We start from the raw sequence: 17,368 nt of genomic DNA, 5'->3' as shown, positions 1-17,368 counted from the left end.
TTAACAATGTAACATCAGAGATCACTGATCACAGATCACCATGACAAATATATATTAATGAAAGTTTGAAAATTTTGAGAATTATCAAAATGTGACACAGATGTGAAGTGAGTAAATGCTGTTGGAAAAATGGTGCTGATAGGGTTGCTTGACACAGAGTTGCCATAAACCTTCAATATGTAAAAAATGCAGTAAAGGGAAGTGCAGTAAAATGAGGTATGCCTGTATATTTTTTTCTCCATTTCTACTCTTTTTTAAAAACCTGGATTTTGAAATTTGTTAACTATAGATTTAAATTGTATTAATTTTTTAAACTGATAATACGACTTTTTTGTTTTGCTGTATACTTGTGAAATGTTAATGGAAACTGAAGTCTATTTGTGAATACTCAGTAATTCCATATAGAGAACAGAGAAAGAGCACACCAGTGCTTTCAAACTAGCAGAGTTTGTTCTAGGTGTCCAGGAATAGTGAATGAAAGAATGGAAATTAAAGTTAAAAATATATATTTTAAATGTGTAATAGCTTATTTTTGTAGTATCAAGGTATTAGAAAAACACATATATCTAACAACCTATTATTTAAAGCCTTTCTCAATTTTTCTTTTGCTTCTCAGAGAACATATAACAAATGGTTTACAGGACCGCAGCTGATTTCCCTTCTAGATTTGGTACTTTTTCTCCCAGAGGGTGCTGAAACAGATCTACTGCAAAACTCAGATAGGTGAGGTGACCGTTACTAAGGTTCACATAGTAAATTCAGAATAAAATGTGAAACACCTGCTTTGGGAACCTAAACTAAAATAAAACGTATTTTCCTGTGATTTTATAATCAATGGTTCATCAAATTACATAAAGATTTTCATATTTAAGTAATTAGATATTATATAAAAACAAAATCAAAAATTCTTCTTTCCAGAACTATGACTAACAGTATGATTTTGTACCTTTGATGTACCTAGCTCATAGAGACTTGGGACTATAGCACTGGTGACTAAACACTAAGAATTTCGTGTATATAACTTATAAAAGGCTTATACATTTGGATTTTATTGTTTTATTTCCAGGACATACATCAATTTTTTTCATATACAAGTAATTTTACTTTCAGTATACTCGAATGAATGTTGAGAAATGATTGTAAGCATTTTTTAAAGGAATCTTAAACTTCAGGAAACAAAAGACAGTACTCTCGAACATTAAAGATAACAAGTCTCCCTTGGGGGAAAAATGAATAGTAATTTTCACACTTATATTTTATGAACTTGGAGAACAAAAGTAATACGTTATGTTAAGGGAGTGAGATGTGTGATATTTTAGCAGTCCGTCGCCTCAACCACTTGGCCACCTCGTCATTTCCTGATAAGATATTTTAAAGGGAGAAGCTTCTAATGGCAAACATAATTGTGGAAATATACCCAAGGTTTTAACTTACCTTTATTCATTGAAATTGTTGATTATATGAAACTGTACTGTACGTAACAAATTATATATTTTTAATTAACAGGATAATGGCTTCATTAAACTTACTGAGGTATTTGGTTATCAAAGATAATGAAAATGACAATCAAGTAAGTGAATTTTTTGAAAAAAACTATTATTCAAATGCATAAGGAGCGTTTTGTATTTTCTTATCAATACCTACTTAAGCCATAATTAATATTTTACCCAGCTGTCAAGCTCCAATAAGTGCCAACAATTATTCTTTGAACTTGAAGTTAATTCCCAGGAGCGCTTACCACTCCACATCCAGCTTTCCCTTTTCTTTTCCTGTTGTACCTCTGCTCTCTTGCTATAAACATTGCTTAACCTTGTTAGGTAGATAAGTTGCAGCTCCTAACTTAACTAACCTTTTGAAACTCAACGTATATTTGCATATCTTGTTCATTAACCTCCACCTATTGCTCATGATTTAAGTCTGAGCTATATAAAATAAAATCATCTGATCATTTGATATCCCCTCATCAGAAATGACAAATTGAAGCATTTTCAGCACTAAATCCATTAACAGCACCTTTTGAATAATGTGTAGGCAGTTGAAATTTTTTAAAATAGTGCACCATTAGAGGTGTTCAATAAATAGAAAACTATTTGAGGGAGATTTGTCATACAGTAAAATTACATTTGCTTTTTATCTTCTCTCTTTCTACCTACTCTATTCTTTTTTTTTTGGCTGCATTTGGTCTTCGTTGCTGCACTTGGGCTTTCTCTAATTGCGGAGAGTGGGGGCTACTCTTCATTGCGGCAAGCGGGCTTCTCATTGCAGTGGCTTCTCTTGTTGCGGAGCACAGGCTGTAGGTGCTCGGGCTTCAGTAGTTGTGGCTCTCGGGCTCTAGAGCGCAAGCTCAGTAGTTGTGGCGCACGGACTTAGTTGCTCCGCGGCATGTGGGATCTTCCTGGACCAGGGTTCGAACCCGTGTCCCCTGCATTGGCAGGCAGATTCTTAACAACTGTGCCACCAGGGAAGTCCCTACCTACTTTATTCTAATAGTTGCTTTCTGTATATGTGTCATCTTATTAACTGTAACTACCTGAATTACATGCGTGATTAAACTTTTTAGAAAGTAATAAATGAAATGCAAGTAATTGATTTTTATATAAGAATGCCAGAGGGTTTTTTTTTTCTTTTTTAATTTAAGTAAATCATAATTTGGGATCAGAAGTTTATGGAAAAAGTAGTAGTTTCCTTCCCTCAAACATAAAGCCAAGTTGAAAGAATTTTACAGCGATCACTGATTTACCCACCACCAAGATTCTATCGTTAACATTTTACTCTGCTTTTATCACTTATCCATCCCTCCACCCTCTATCCATCCATTAGTCTCTTATTTTTTGATGCATTTCAAGGTAAATTGCAAACATCAGCATACTTTACCATAAATATTTCAGCATGTATTTCATTAAGAAGAGTTAACTATTTGTCTATAGTTTTTCTTTGAGTTAAAGTTTATATAAAATGAAATGCCTGAATTTTAATTGTACATTCACTGAGGTTTAACAAATGCTTAGATCTGTTATCCAAATCCTTACCAAATATAGAACATTACTATCATCACAATAAGTTCCCTTTTTTCCTCCCAGTTAATTCTGATGCCATCACTCCACACCCATCCCTAGCCCCTGCCAGTGGCAGCTCTATTCTGGCCAGGTGCTATCATTTATTCTTCACTATGCTATAAGTGCTCTTTAGTTTTTATTTTTCATAGACAGTGTTAGCACAGGAAGGATCTTTAACTTGCACAAGGGCATATACCTAGTAAGTGGCAGAAATAGCTATGACCCCAGGCAGTGACCAGAACCTTTGAATCACAAACTAAATCCTTTTTTTGTGATAAAAAGAGAAAGATAACAAGTAAATTCAGTGGCAGTGGAAGCCCTGAGGCTTCAGGAAGATGTCCTTAGAGTATGGTATGAGTTTTTACTTTCATCAGGATGAGGCCATACCCAGAAATGATCTGATTTGCCTGACAGGACGAAAAAGAATCTTTTTGATTAAATGAGCACAGTGTACTACAGGGGCAGCAAACGGGCCTCTGCCTAGAGAGGGAAGGCAAAGCAGTTTTAGCATTGTGCAGTGTCTACTATGATATCCACAGATAATGCCTCACATTTATTTGGCTTGAACATTGTACAGTGAAGAAAAGGATATAACCAGCTTATAAGATTGCTTTCTTATTTAATGGTTTTTAAAATTTTTTCTTAGGGATCAAATATTCCATAGTATTGCCATTCAAGTTACTTGTAAGAATTATCATACTAAGGAAATTGGCCAAAAAATCAGTCCAAGATGGCAACCTAACATCTTTGAGGCAGCTTGTTCATCATGGAAGCATTTCTTCCAAGTGCAGTCACAGTAGGTCATGTATATAAATGAGAGGCAAATCTGTCTGCTGTGGGTAATCAAAAAATAAGAGCCTTCTGAGTTTTAGAAATTGTGATTAAAGGAGAAACAAAATGATACTCTAGTGATGCTGAATTGTGGGTAGTTTTATTCAAAAGGATTCCTACCAGTACCTATTTTTGAGCAGTTAAGTGTGCTGAGGTGGTAACTAGTCAGATGAAAAGCTGAAAAGCAATCAGAAAGGTGTATAGAAAAATTAAATAAGAACAGAATCATTAAAATACAAAAAAAGTGATTCATAATTGAATAATAATCCACTTCTTTCCCTGCTATATTGGGTTACTGTCAACCAACTTATTCTTTTCATAAATCATTCCCCTCCTTACCTTACTATTTCATGTCTCTTTATCTCTTTGCATAAGTTGAAGGCACTTTCTCCCACACTTCAGTTTGACATAACTTCTTGGACCTTGAACCTCCATCTATCTGTACTGGTAAAACCAACTTAATTTTTAGACCTAGTGTTCCCTACTATTTGGTAGGTATCTTTAAGTAAGTGTTAATTGCTTAATTATAGTAATTTATTCTAATACATAGCCCATAATAATTTATCCCTCACCTTCTGTCCCATCTACTCATATCCTTTCCTGTCCACCTGCTTACCTTTTCTTTTCCTAAATAATTTGTGATTGTAATATGTAGAATGGGAGCAGGGTCAAGGGAAGCAATGTAAGATTGTAAAGGCCAGAAGTATGTATCAGGAATTTTTAAAAATTGAATTATGTAGTGTATGCATATATGCTTTTCATTTAGGAAAACACAACAAATATCTGGCATACAAACACATACTTATAGTTCTATATAATCCACATTTTAGATTCTCATTTAAATTGTTTCTTTCGGGCTTCCCTGGTGGCGCAGTGGCTGGGAGTCCACCTGCCGATGCAGGGGACACGGGTTCGTGCCCCGGTCCAGGGGGGATCCCGCATGCCGCGGAGCGGCTGGGCCCGTGACCCATGGCCGCTGAGCCTGAGCGTCCGGAGCCTGTGCTCCGCAATGGGAGAGGCCACAACAGTGAGAGGCCCGCGTACCGCAAAAAAAAAAAAAAAAAAAAAAAAAAATTGTTTCTTTCTCCAAGATTAAAACATATCCCTTGTGTGTTATTTGCAGATCCAAACGACTTAAGGTTATGCACATTCCTTAATATTACAAGTGATAGAAGTTCTACAATATTACTTCATAAATAAGAAGTGATACACAAATTAGAAAAGGGAAAACTGGGTCTTATTCATTTCCTTCTTTTTGTTTCTTCATTATCATGGTTGACTGTCCGTTGCAAGGTCCCTATCTGTTCTGGCAATAAATTTCACTGTGGTATAAAACTGCCTTCTCTCTTTTGTGAGACAGGCTGCAGTGAAATTTGAAATGTATAGTTAAGCTCTAGAACTGAAAAGATCTCAGAACTACTCCACCAGTGAGTTACTTGGGTATAAAATTTTAAAGTAAGCATTTGTGAACATTTCAAATTTTTATCCTTAGTACTTTTTTTTTTTTTTTTTTTTTTGTGGTACGCGGGCCTCTCACTGTTGTGGCCTCTCCCGTTGTGAAGCACAGGCTCCGGACGCACAGGCTCAGCGGCCATGGCTCACGGGCCCAGCCGCTCCGCGGCATGTGGGATCTTCCCGGACCTGGACACGAACCCATGTCCCCTGCATCGGCAGGCGGACTCTCAACCACTGCGCCACCAGGGAAGCCCCCTTAGTACTATTTTTTAACATCTTGTTACTTTCTAGACACTGAAGATAAAACAAATGTTAAGATGATTTTCTTCGTAGTGTTTTTTTTTTTTAAAGATCTAGTAATCTTAATGTAGGAGAGAGAAAATATTCTTATTTCCATAGCTTCTTAACTCCTACATGCTTCTAAAAATATTACTGTTGTTCATCACATGAAAAATTTGTGGAATTATGCTGAACAGAGTGTGCACAAATTTTCTTTAGCCTGATTTTGGCACATTTTATTACCTTATTATAAGTTTTAGATTATGGGCTGTGTATTAAATTATTGCCATTAAGAACAACTAAAGTCTTAATAAAGACCTCCTAGTGTTACACTGTCCAATAGACAGTAGCCACATGTGACTATTTAAATTTTAATTTTTAAAAATTTTTAATTAAAAATTCAGTTCCTCCTTGGCATTGGACAGGGCCATTCTAGATTATTGTTTCTCAGCATATGGTCCTAATCAGAATCAGCTGGGTATCTTATATAATTCGATTTGTAAAAATTCCTGATACATACTTGTTTAGATTGATTTTTAAAATGCATGAAGACATAATATGTTAATTAAAAAGGAAGTATAAATACAGCACAGATTGAAAAACAGGAAGAAAATTACATGAAAACATACCAGTAAATTTGGAAACTTCAATAAAATAGAATTTGTTAGAAAATATAATCTAACAAAACTGCCACAATCTACTAAGAGAAATCACAAGGTCAGATAATTTTTACCATAACTTCAAGAAACAGATATTCAAGTCTTATATAAAATGTTCAAAACACTAGAAACAGAATAGTTGTGCTTAATGTTATGCATCTGTTTAGTAAGATATGACCTTAATACCAAAACAGACTAGGATAGTATGCTGAAGTAAAGTTACAGGCTCATCTCACTTATGAATATAGATACTAATATTACCAAACCAGATCTAGCAAAAAAAAATTTGTTTAAGTCATTGGACTAAGCTGGCTTTATTCCAGTAATGCAAGGTAATGTAATTCATAGGTTAAAGTAAAGGAAATACATAGTTACAGGAAAAGAAAAAAGCATTTGATACATTCAGTACATAATCGTGATAAAAATTCTTAGTCAACCAGAAAATCGTTTTATTATAATTGCAACAAAAATATGAGATACTTAGGAAAACATGTAAAAATATGTGTAAAACTTTTTTGAGGAAAATTATAATACTTTATAGAGAGATATAAAAAAAGATATAAGTAGAGATTTGAATACGTATGTGGATGGAAAGATTTGGTATCTTAAAGCTGTCAGTTCGGGCTTCCCTGGTGGCGCAGTGGTTGAGAGTCCGCCTGCCGATGCAGGGGACGCGGGTTCGTGCCCCGGTCCGGGAAGATCCCACATGCCGCGGAGCGGCTGGGCCCGTGAGCCATGGCCGCTGAGCCTGCGCGTCCGGAGCCTGTGCTCCGCAACGGGAGAGGCCACAACAGTGAGAGGCCCGCGTACCGCAAAAAAAAAAAAAAAAAAAAGCTGTCAGTTCTTCTCAACTTAATCTAAAAATTCCGTATAATTCAAAACACCCATTAGTTTTTTTTTTTTTTTTTTTTTTTTGCGGTAGGCGGGCCTCTCACTGTTGTGGCCTCTCCCCCTGCGGAGCACAGGCTCTGGACGCGCAGGCTCAGTGGCCATGGCTCACGGGCCCAGCCGCTCCGCGGCATGTGGGATCTTCCCGGACCGGGGCACGAACCCGCGTCCCCTGCATCGGCAGGAGGACTCTCAACCACTGCGCCACCAGGGAAGTCCCCCATTAGTTTTTTAAAATGGAATTTGATGATTGATTATAAGTTTCATACGGAACAGTTAAGGGCCGAGCACCTTTGAGGAGCAAGGTGTGTGGACAGGAACTTGCCTTGCCAGATATCATAATTTATTATAAAGCCACAGTAGTTTAGAGTAGTATTGCCATGGGATTGGATAGATTGACTAGTAGAAAACAGTAGAGAACCTAAAAATAGATATCTGTGGAAAAAATATATAATAGATATATATGATGCTGCTGCTAATGGTAGCTTTATATTTATTAAGAACCATTTGCCAAGTTGTGCTTTAAGCACGTATTAACTCATTTAATCCTCCTGCAAGGTAAGTATTACTTTTTTCTTCATTTTACTGATGAGGAAATTGAGGCATAGTGAGAGTAAGTAGAACTTGCTCAAAGTCACATAGCTAGTGAAGGAGCCAGTTTTTGGACTTGGGCAATCTCCAAGAGCTAACATTCTTAATTACACCATTGCACTGAACTTCCTGTCTGAAATGGAGATGCCATTACAAATTGGAAGGGAAGAATAGGACTCTTCAATAGATGATGCTGGGTAATTTGTCATATGTATGGGGAAGGGGAGATTAGATGCCTATTTCACATATACAAAACAAAATTCCATACAGATTAAAGACTTAACATTGCAAATGGACTTAGAAATTTTTAGAACACACTATAAGAGAAGATCTGTGTGACCTAAGGGTTCCTTAAGTAAAAAAGCACTAACCACAAAAAAGTAGATTGATAAACCTAATAACATTGAAACTAAAACCTATTCAAGAAAAGAAAATGTGTACAAACTGAAAAAGCCACAAAAAGAGAAAAAAAATGTCTTCCTTTCTCCATCCAATAGTTAGTATCAAAAAAGTAACTACAAAGCAAGAAGAAAAAGACCACACATCAGCAAAATAGGTAAAGTATACACATATTGTAAGGCAGCTCACAGAAGAGGAAACCCAAATGGCCAATAACCACAAGAGAAGATTCCCAGTATCACTAGTGTTTATGGAAGTGTAACTTAAAACTGCAATAAGATACCACTGCACACCCATCAAAATGGCGAACGTTAAAAAAGGTGGGTAGCATAGGTTAGGATCCAGCACAGTGATGAAACAAAGTGGATCATCCTTTTTGGGCAATTTGGCATTATCCAGTGGAGTTGAAGAATAAATACTCTTAACTCAGCAACTTCTTTCCTAAGCTATATAATTAGAGCAGTGTTCTTCAAATTGCTGGTCATAACCAAGCATATTAGAGAGTCATTAAATCAATTTAGTGGTTCAGACTGGCAATTTTTACAAAATGAAATAGAATATAATTGAAACATCAGGTTGCTTGCACTATTCTTAGAGTTATGGATATTGCAGCAAATTTTGTGGTCAGTTGCAAAGAACAGTGTTTGAAAGTGGAGGGGATATGACAGATTGGCTAGGAATAAGATGCATGTTGCTTACCAATATCTCTTATGATGTATTTAGTGGTCAGCAGAAAGGCTATGATACTGTACAGTTTAACTTTATAGTAACATAGTATGTAGTTAATTGGGAAATAAATTGTACCTGCTGTCAGTAAAACTGTGAAGTTTTACAAGCAAATTATTTTAATCTGTATTTTCAGAATGTACTTTTATTGAGGGAGATATATTTTTTTCAAATTCATGACAATAACAAAAATAAGTGAAAAATACAGAAATATGTTCACATTCAACTGTATCTGAAACTGTAAAGAGTGACAATATTCAAAAAAGTATTGACTCTATAATTAGTCAACTTAGCCTTAATTTGAGCCACATTCTAAAAAGAAAGAAAATGAGTGTAAGACTTTAAAGCTAAGACTATTTAAGATAGTTTCATCAAAAGTAAATACCCAATGAAACTTATAGTCTAAAGTATAATTTTTCTTGCAAATGAAAGCTTAAAATCTTCATAATTAGAGACAGCTAGAAACAACATGCTGAACTTGTGAATGAGGCCCCCTAATGTTTTGAAAGATGAAAAGTTACCAACATTCTCTTAGTCTCTGTAGAGGTAGAAAAGAAACCTTATTATCAGCGTATATAATTGCGTATTATTTGGCAAATGAGAAAATGGCTCATTTGGACCTGGAAAGATTATTTTCCCAGCATATACAGTGTTTGATTGTGTCTGTTGATTTATTTAGAAGTATGTTTTAATGGTAACGTGATGTTTTATCAAATCTATATTGCAAAACATGTATGCAAAGGTTATGATGCTTCTTGATGAGACTTATTATAAATTGTGCAACACTTAAATTGATATCTGGTATTTGCAAAACAATATGATGTTGTGTTGTTTCAGCTCAACCTTACACACACCTAAAGATTACCTATATTTACTGAATTGGAAACACATTGTGGGTCATTAAAACTTAAAGTAGAAATTTTTTTACAGGAACGACAAGTAACAGAGCAGAACTATGGGCAATTATCTTTTTAAATTGTCAGAAGCACTACCAAAGTTGTTTGAAGTTAGTGTATTTTATTTTGGAAAGCTTTGGTATCCAAGGAAATCCCTCTGGATATTATAAATATCTTGTAAAAGTGGTGAAAATTGTTAATTTTAAAGGTTCACTGATTAACCAAACTCTTGAAACTTTTTTCAATGATTAGAGCTAAGCATGACCATTGTATCATATCAAAATTCATTTATTGTTCCTATGGAAAGTTCTAAGTAGGGCATAAGAACTCAGGGATAATATTCATGTTTTTCTAGTTGGAAAGCAATCTTATGTGGCAGATATTTTCAAAGATAATATTGAGTGGCAAAATTGACATTATGTGTCTGATTTTCTGGCATGCCTAAGAAATGAAATCTGAAACTGCAGGAAGACATGATTATATATTTCAGTATGTTAAACTTATCTGTCGGTTGCAGAAGACATTCCTGTTATAGAAGGAAGGCTTAAATGTAATTGCTTTAACTAATATATGTTTCTGACATTACTGAATAGAATTTATTAATGAATTCAGTCTGAATATAAAATTAGATATATTGTTACATCTCATTTCTCTTTTGTAAACTTTTAATCATTACTTTCTAAAGGAGAAATTTAAAACATTCAAGAAAAATGCTTGATAAAAGGTACATTTCCTTTTAAAAATCCTGAATCAGTAGTTAGGTTAAACCTGTTGGCTGAAGAAAATTAATTAGTGAAGCTTAGTTCTTCATTTACACCAAAGAATGAATATAAGACATTAAATATATCATTTTGGGAATAAGATTTCAAATAATTTCTATTAGTAAGTAAGAGTGAAAGAAAAATTTTTCAACTTAGACCAACTTTTTTTAAAGGAAACTTTTTCCTGTATTCTGGATATGTCCTTTATTAGGTATGGTTTTTGTAAATATTTTCTTCCAGTCTGTGGCTTGTATTTTTATTATCTTAATAGAATTTTTCAAAGAACAGAAATTTAAAATTCTGATGAAGTCCAGCATATCAGTTTTGTTCTTTTGAATGATTTATGCTTTTTTGGGTTCTAAGAAATCTTTGCTTAACTTAAGGTCACAAATTTTCTAAAAGAAGTTTTATAGCTTTAGATTTTATGTTTATGATCCACTTCAAGTAAATTTTTTATATGGTGAAGAAGTATGGGTTAAGGTTTTGTTTCAACTCGAGCTCTATTTGTTGAAAAGGCTATACTTAACTTGAATTGTCTTGGCACCTTTGTCAAAAATCAGTCGATCATATAAGTGTGGGTAAACTTTTGTATTCTGTTCTGTTCCATTGACCTGTGTCTCTTCTTTCACTAGTACCACACCATCTTGATTACTGTAGCTTTATAGTAAGTCTTACACTCAAGTAGTGTGAGTCTGCCAACTTTTTTCTTTAAAAAAATTTTTGGCTGTTCTAGATCCTTTGCTTCTCCGTATGAATTTTAGAATAATTTTGTCAGTTTCTACCTGTAGAGGAAGAACATTCCAGTGTTTCTGCTCTACTCTCAGTACTTCACTTCATTTTTTACACTTCTGGTCACCAAATGTGTAGCTATTTTCCCATAGCGAGCAATTTTTTTTGACACCAAGTAGATGTCCTACAATTCAGTCCCCTTCTGACACTGTACTTGGAGATAGCATCAGATTACACAGGCTAAGGGCTCAGTCCCACAACATTAGCCCCCTTCCAATACCAATCATAAGTCCAGGTATTGATCTGTGCTGCTGACAGACTGGCTCTCAGTCAGAGGTTCTCACGACCCCTTCCTCAGGTTCGATTAATTTGCTAAAGCTGTTCACAGAACTTCAAGAAAACATTTTACTTACTAGATTACTGGTTTATTATAGAAGGATGTAATTCAGGAACAGCCAGATGGAAGAGATGCATAAGGCAAGGTATGAGGGAAGGGGCGCTGAGTTTTCATGCCCTCTCCTAAACTACTGTCCCAGCACCTCTACATGTTCACCAACCCAGAAGCTCTCTGAACCCCATCCTTCTGAGTTTTTATGGAGGCTTCATTACATAGGCATGATTCATTAAATCAGTGGCCATTGGTGACTGAGCTCAGTCTCCAGCCCCTCTGTCCTACCAGGAGTTTGTGGTGAGAGGAGCTGAAAGTTGGAACCCTCTAATCACATGGTTGATTCCTCTGGCAACCAGCCCCCATTCTTATTAGGGGCTTTCCAAAAGTCATATTCATGGCTGAAAGGGCTTGTTATAAATAACAAAAGACAGTTTTACTGTTCTTCATTTAGGAAATTCAAGAGTCTTAGGAGCTCTTTGCCAGGAACAGAATGGAGACCAAATACAGTATATATTTATTATAAATCACAATATCACTCTACTATAAAGAGCTACACAGTAGTGATTCCATTTATATGACATTCTGGAAAAGGCAAAAATTATATAAACAAAAATCAGACCAGTGATTCTCTGGGGGTGGGGGAAGAAAACTGACTACAAAGGGGCACAAGGGAACTTCTGGGGTCATGAAACTATAGTGGTGGTGGTTATACAACTATATATCTTTGTCAAAACTCAGAACTGTACAGCTAAAAAATGTTTATTTTACTGTATGTAAATGATACCTCAATATACCTGACATTAAAAAATAATATATAAAAAGGAAAGGACCAGGCTATATTTGATGTTATAAATAGAAAGGACATTATGTGAAACTTTTGTTTCAACTATATAAATAAATGTGAATTGTGATGTAAATTATATTTCTTACTGTGGGCCATGGTAAAAATATTTTGAAAAACACTACCCTAGAAAAACTTTTATTCCATGTGAATAGGAAAACATACGCAGCAATTTCAGTGAGCATTGTTTGAAGTACTAAAAAAACTAGTAACAGGATAAAAGGTATAGTATAATGGGATGCCTATATACCAATTAAAATGAAAGGATTAGAGCTATAACATAAATAACCCTCAAAAACATAGGATTGAACAAAAGGGAGCTAACGCAGGACATGTACACTGTGATATCATTTGTATAAGTTTTAAACATGCAAAACTGATATACTGTATAAATTAAGAATGCTAAAACCTCAAGTTTTAGAAAATGTTACATAGCCTAGTTAATGGCTTTCTCTTGGATAAAGAGGGCTTCAACCATATCTAATGTATTTTGTAAAGTAAATATGGTAGGATGTTTACATTTAACAAAGCTAGGTGTGAGTAAAAAAGGTGTTTTCTCTATATTCTTTATGTCTGAATGTGTTTTAATCTGTAGAGGGTCATCAGTAACCTCTAGCCTTGAAAGCCATCCGTGATATTGGCCAGTAGTAGTGGGTTCTACTTTTAAGCTTAGAGGTAAAGGGAAACAAGGTTTAAAAAAGTGGGGGCGGGATAGAGAAAGGTAAAGAAAACGCTGGAGAGAGAGAGAGGAACATAAAAGAAATGAGAGCAGTGGGTGCATGTGGTAGAGTAACATGCTTGACATCCTGTGTGACTACTGGCTGAAGTTTCTGCTGTACTAATGTGTAACCCACGTTTCCATGTGAGGACAAGAAAACTTATAATTTCAATGGAAGTTTAAAAACATTAAAAAATGTTTTTTAAAGTATACAGTTAAAACAGGTTCATTGTTTAAAATCAGGATAAATAAGCAAAAACAAAAGTAATAATCAAAATTTCATCATTTATTTTTGACATTATAGTGTATGCCCTTTTAGGCTTTATACCAGCAAATCTGTACATACTTCTTTTTTAAAAAAGATCATATTATACGAGTCATGCCGTAACCTTTTCTCCACTCACCAATATGTAGTGAAGAACACTATTTTAACAGCTGTGTAGTTTTCCATTGTGTGGATATACCACAATTTACCCTGCTCCTGTTGTGAAAAATTGTCATTACTTACAATTTTTCACTACTTAAACATATTTTTATAAACATCTCTTCAGTGGAATCATTATAACATACATATTTAATTCTTCCCCAGGTTAAGTTCATAGATTCTGAGTGAAAAAGTATGCGTATTTTTGAGGGTTTGGATTCTTGATAGTTCCTCTCAAGAACTCCACTTTTCCTAGCAATATAGGAATAATGAGAAAGGACAGATTTAAATTAAAAGGATATATGTGACAGTGAAATTATAAATTATTCAACACAGACGTGTAGATTTTATTTTGGAGGGCTATATATGTTAAGTGTTATATACTACCTGGATCAAAATAAGTTCATTACAAAATAGATTTTCATGTGATCCAGTTCTAGTTAAGGATAACTGGATTCCTAAGTTTCCCTTTTTTGCCTAAGATACTTTCCTTTGTAATAAGTACCTGGAAACTTAGCAATACCAATGAATTTTCTTTGTCTTCCTTCCTTTTTTTTTTTGCGATTTCTTTTTTTTTTAAATTAAGACTTTATGATTCCCTTCCTTCAGTACTATAGGAGGAAATGCTCTTGGAATAAAAACCTCTAATACAAATGACAAAATAACCCTAAGCTATCCTAGGTAGGTAAAATCTCCATGTATATTGGTCCCCAAGAAAGTCTGTAACAGCTTTGTGTTAGAAAAGTTTCCATCAATAGAGAAGGAGAAGAATCCCCTGGAACTAGATATGTGACAGGAATATCATTTGAAAGATAAAGAGTTGAAGGGACTTATAAGGTAGAGTCATTGTGGGGATGGTTAATAAGGAAAGAGAAATGTCTCAGACTGTGTGGATTATTCTCAAATAATTTTCTCATGGATAAAACTTCTGAGTTACAGATCTCAAAACCAGGAGCTATCCAAATGCACAGTAATGAGTGTATGAACAAGTTCATTTTTGTTTTGATTGGTACTTAGATAAAATAACTAGATGTAGTAATGAATATTATTAAACAGTCAACTCTACCTTGAAAGGCAAGGATCATGTCTTATTCATTTCTGTTTCTCCAACTGTCAGCACATGTTTAATACTAGTAGGCAATCAATACATCTTGAACCAAATAACTAATTGTTTCATTAATTCTTCCAAACAGACTGGATTATGGACAGAACTCGAAAAGATTGAGAATAATTTCTTAAAGCCACTCCATACAGGTCTTAATATGTCAAAAGCACATTATGAAGCAGAAATTAAAAATAGCCAAGGTTGGTAATGTGAAGTTTCATTTTCAGTTAGGTCTAAAAATTAGTCATTTTTTTGAACTGTCATTTATATTCAAAATAAAGAACTTTATCTTGTGCTTGTCTAACTTAGAGCAAACAGGGAACTGTGATAGCTAAGTCATTTTATTTATAATTAAAATGTTTCTTGGCAAATCTATATGCCAGTTAACACTGAAATTGGGTTAACAAAGATTTAAAGCAAACTGAAGCATATTCTGGTTTCAAACCTCAAGGTCTGATTAAGAATCTAATTGTATCACAAGTATTTCTGTTTGGATGTCACTATACTTCCTTTAGTATTGTGGGGTCCATCCCCCACTTCACCCTCTACTCAGTTTGTACAAATTATGAAAAAGAATCTTAGATCCAGAATTACTTTTTAAAGTCAGCAATTCTATTATAATAATCTTGTGGTCTTTTCCATTTCACTATGGTGGTATTTCTGTAGGCATTACTAAAAATTTTGTCTTTTTTAGTGTGACAGGTATATTTCTGATTTTATATTGAAGAAAAAAGTTTTAAAATTTTCATTCATCCTGTACATGCCAAAATACTATTCACCTAAAGAAACATTAATTCACATGTTGCAGAATTTTAATATTTTTGTTCATAGCTTGATTTAGCATACCCTGAGCTATTAAACAATAAGGCTTAATTTACACAAATAACTGGCATTTTTTAAGTTAGTAAATGATTAAAGTAGCTTATAAATTTATTATTGAAATCTGAGAGTTGTTTTAATGATTGTGACACGATTTTTTTTTCTCTTACAGAAGTCCAGAAGTCTAAAGATCTTTGTTCTATAACTGTAGGTAGAGAAGATATCCTGAATATGCCTCCTGAAATGCAGCTTAAGGTAGATATGAAATTTTCCTAAGCTACATACAGCTGAAGTCTTTTCTCTTTTTTGCTTTGTTTTGCTTTAAAGGCAGCCTTAATAACACTAATTTTTCTTGGCATTTCAGGTCCTACATTCAGCTCTTTTCACATTTGATTTGATTGAAAGTGTTCTGGCTCGAGTAGAAGAACTCATTGAAATAAAAACAAAGTCTACCTCTGAGGAAAATATGGGATAAAGTGAAAGCTCCATCCCCTAAATAAAAACTAGTAATATACTATATTTTCCATTATGTTTATTTAATACCTTTATAAAAGCTTTTCTGTAAAACACACTGATAGAAAATAAATGTAGCTTTTCTCATTTATCCGTTTCAGCAATGACACATTATGGATCAGTAGTATTGTTTGGTTTTAAAAAGATATCTACGGGCTTCCCTGGTGGCGCAGTGGTTGAGAGTCCACCTGCCGATGCAGGGGACACGGGTTCGTGCCCCGGTCCAGGAAGATCCCACATCCCACGTGCCACGGAGCGGCTGGGCCCCTGAGCCATGGCTGCTGCGCCTGCGCGTCCGGAGCCTGTGCTCCGCAACGGGAGAGGCCACAGCAGTAAGAGGCCCGCGTACCGCAAAAAAAAAAAAAAAAAAAAAGATATCTACATGGTAAATAATGCCCATGTGTATTTTAAATACTACTATTGAAAATCCAATACAAATCAATAATTTTATATTATGACTTCATAAAATGTACTGGAATTGCCTTTATTCATTCATACAGTTGTAGTGAGTTTATAAAAATACTGATACACTTTATGTTCCAGTTAGATGCTGTGTTACATTTTAGAACTCCTAGTATCAAACTGGCTATCACACCACTAAGAGCTGAGAGCTTAGAGAGAAATTTTGAGTTTGGACCAGCTGACTACTTCTCTTAAATTCCTTCTTTTTCCCTGCCTCAGGAGTCTTAGGGGGCAAAGTCCTATCACCAGCTCTCCAGCAGTAGTTACAATGTGAAAGCATCTGTGAAGATTAATTTTAGAAATACTGGCTGGCTTGTATTATAAAAAAGTATATATGACTTTTCCTTTAACCTAAGGGGCTAATTAGAAAATGCTGTATATTTATTTGCAATTAAATATTTGTTCATCCAACTTAATTTGTATCATTAAGAAACCGCATCTGAGTTTTATAATATATGTACCAATTTTTTCTGAACTTTTTTTTTATACACCTCATTTTTTATTGCATTTTGCAGATACTGCATTTTTTTTTTTTTTTTTGGCTGCATTGGGTCTTCATTGCTGCACGTGGGCTTTCTCTAGTTGCAGCGAGTGGGGGCTACTCTTCGTTGTGATGTGCAGGCTTCTCATTGTGGTGGCTTCTCTTGTTGCAGAGCACGGAGTCTGGGTGCACACAGGCTTCAGTAGTTGTGGCACACGAGCTCAGTAGTTGGGGCACGTGAGCTCAGCAGTTGCGGCACGTGGGCCCGAGAGCATGTGGGCTTCAGTATTTGTGGTGCGTGGGTCAGTAGTTGTGGCACATGGGCTCTAGGGCGTGCAGGCTCA

General features: G+C 35.0%; 1 protein-coding gene across 1 annotated transcript in view; it reads left to right on the top strand.

The window, feature by feature from the left end:
- Nucleotides 1–16,459, top strand: part of GLMN (glomulin, FKBP associated protein) — a 44,434-nt gene extending 27,975 nt beyond the window's left edge. Inside the window, exons 15-19 of the mRNA XM_079697024.1 lie at nucleotides 617–723; nucleotides 1,507–1,570; nucleotides 14,838–14,949; nucleotides 15,741–15,823; nucleotides 15,933–16,459. Coding sequence (XP_079553150.1) covers nucleotides 617–723; nucleotides 1,507–1,570; nucleotides 14,838–14,949; nucleotides 15,741–15,823; nucleotides 15,933–16,043 — 477 coding nt within the window. The 3' untranslated portion in view covers nucleotides 16,044–16,459. The remainder of the gene's footprint in view (nucleotides 1–616; nucleotides 724–1,506; nucleotides 1,571–14,837; nucleotides 14,950–15,740; nucleotides 15,824–15,932) is intronic.
- The last annotated feature ends 909 nt before the right edge of the window (nucleotides 16,460–17,368 follow it).

The sequence above is a fragment of the Hyperoodon ampullatus genome (genome assembly GCF_949752795.1).
Source record: "Hyperoodon ampullatus genome assembly, chromosome: 2".
Lineage (NCBI taxonomy): Eukaryota > Metazoa > Chordata > Mammalia > Artiodactyla > Ziphiidae > Hyperoodon > Hyperoodon ampullatus.
The sequence above is the reverse complement of the archived record's forward strand: the minus strand, read 5'-3'. Positions and strand labels throughout refer to the sequence as shown.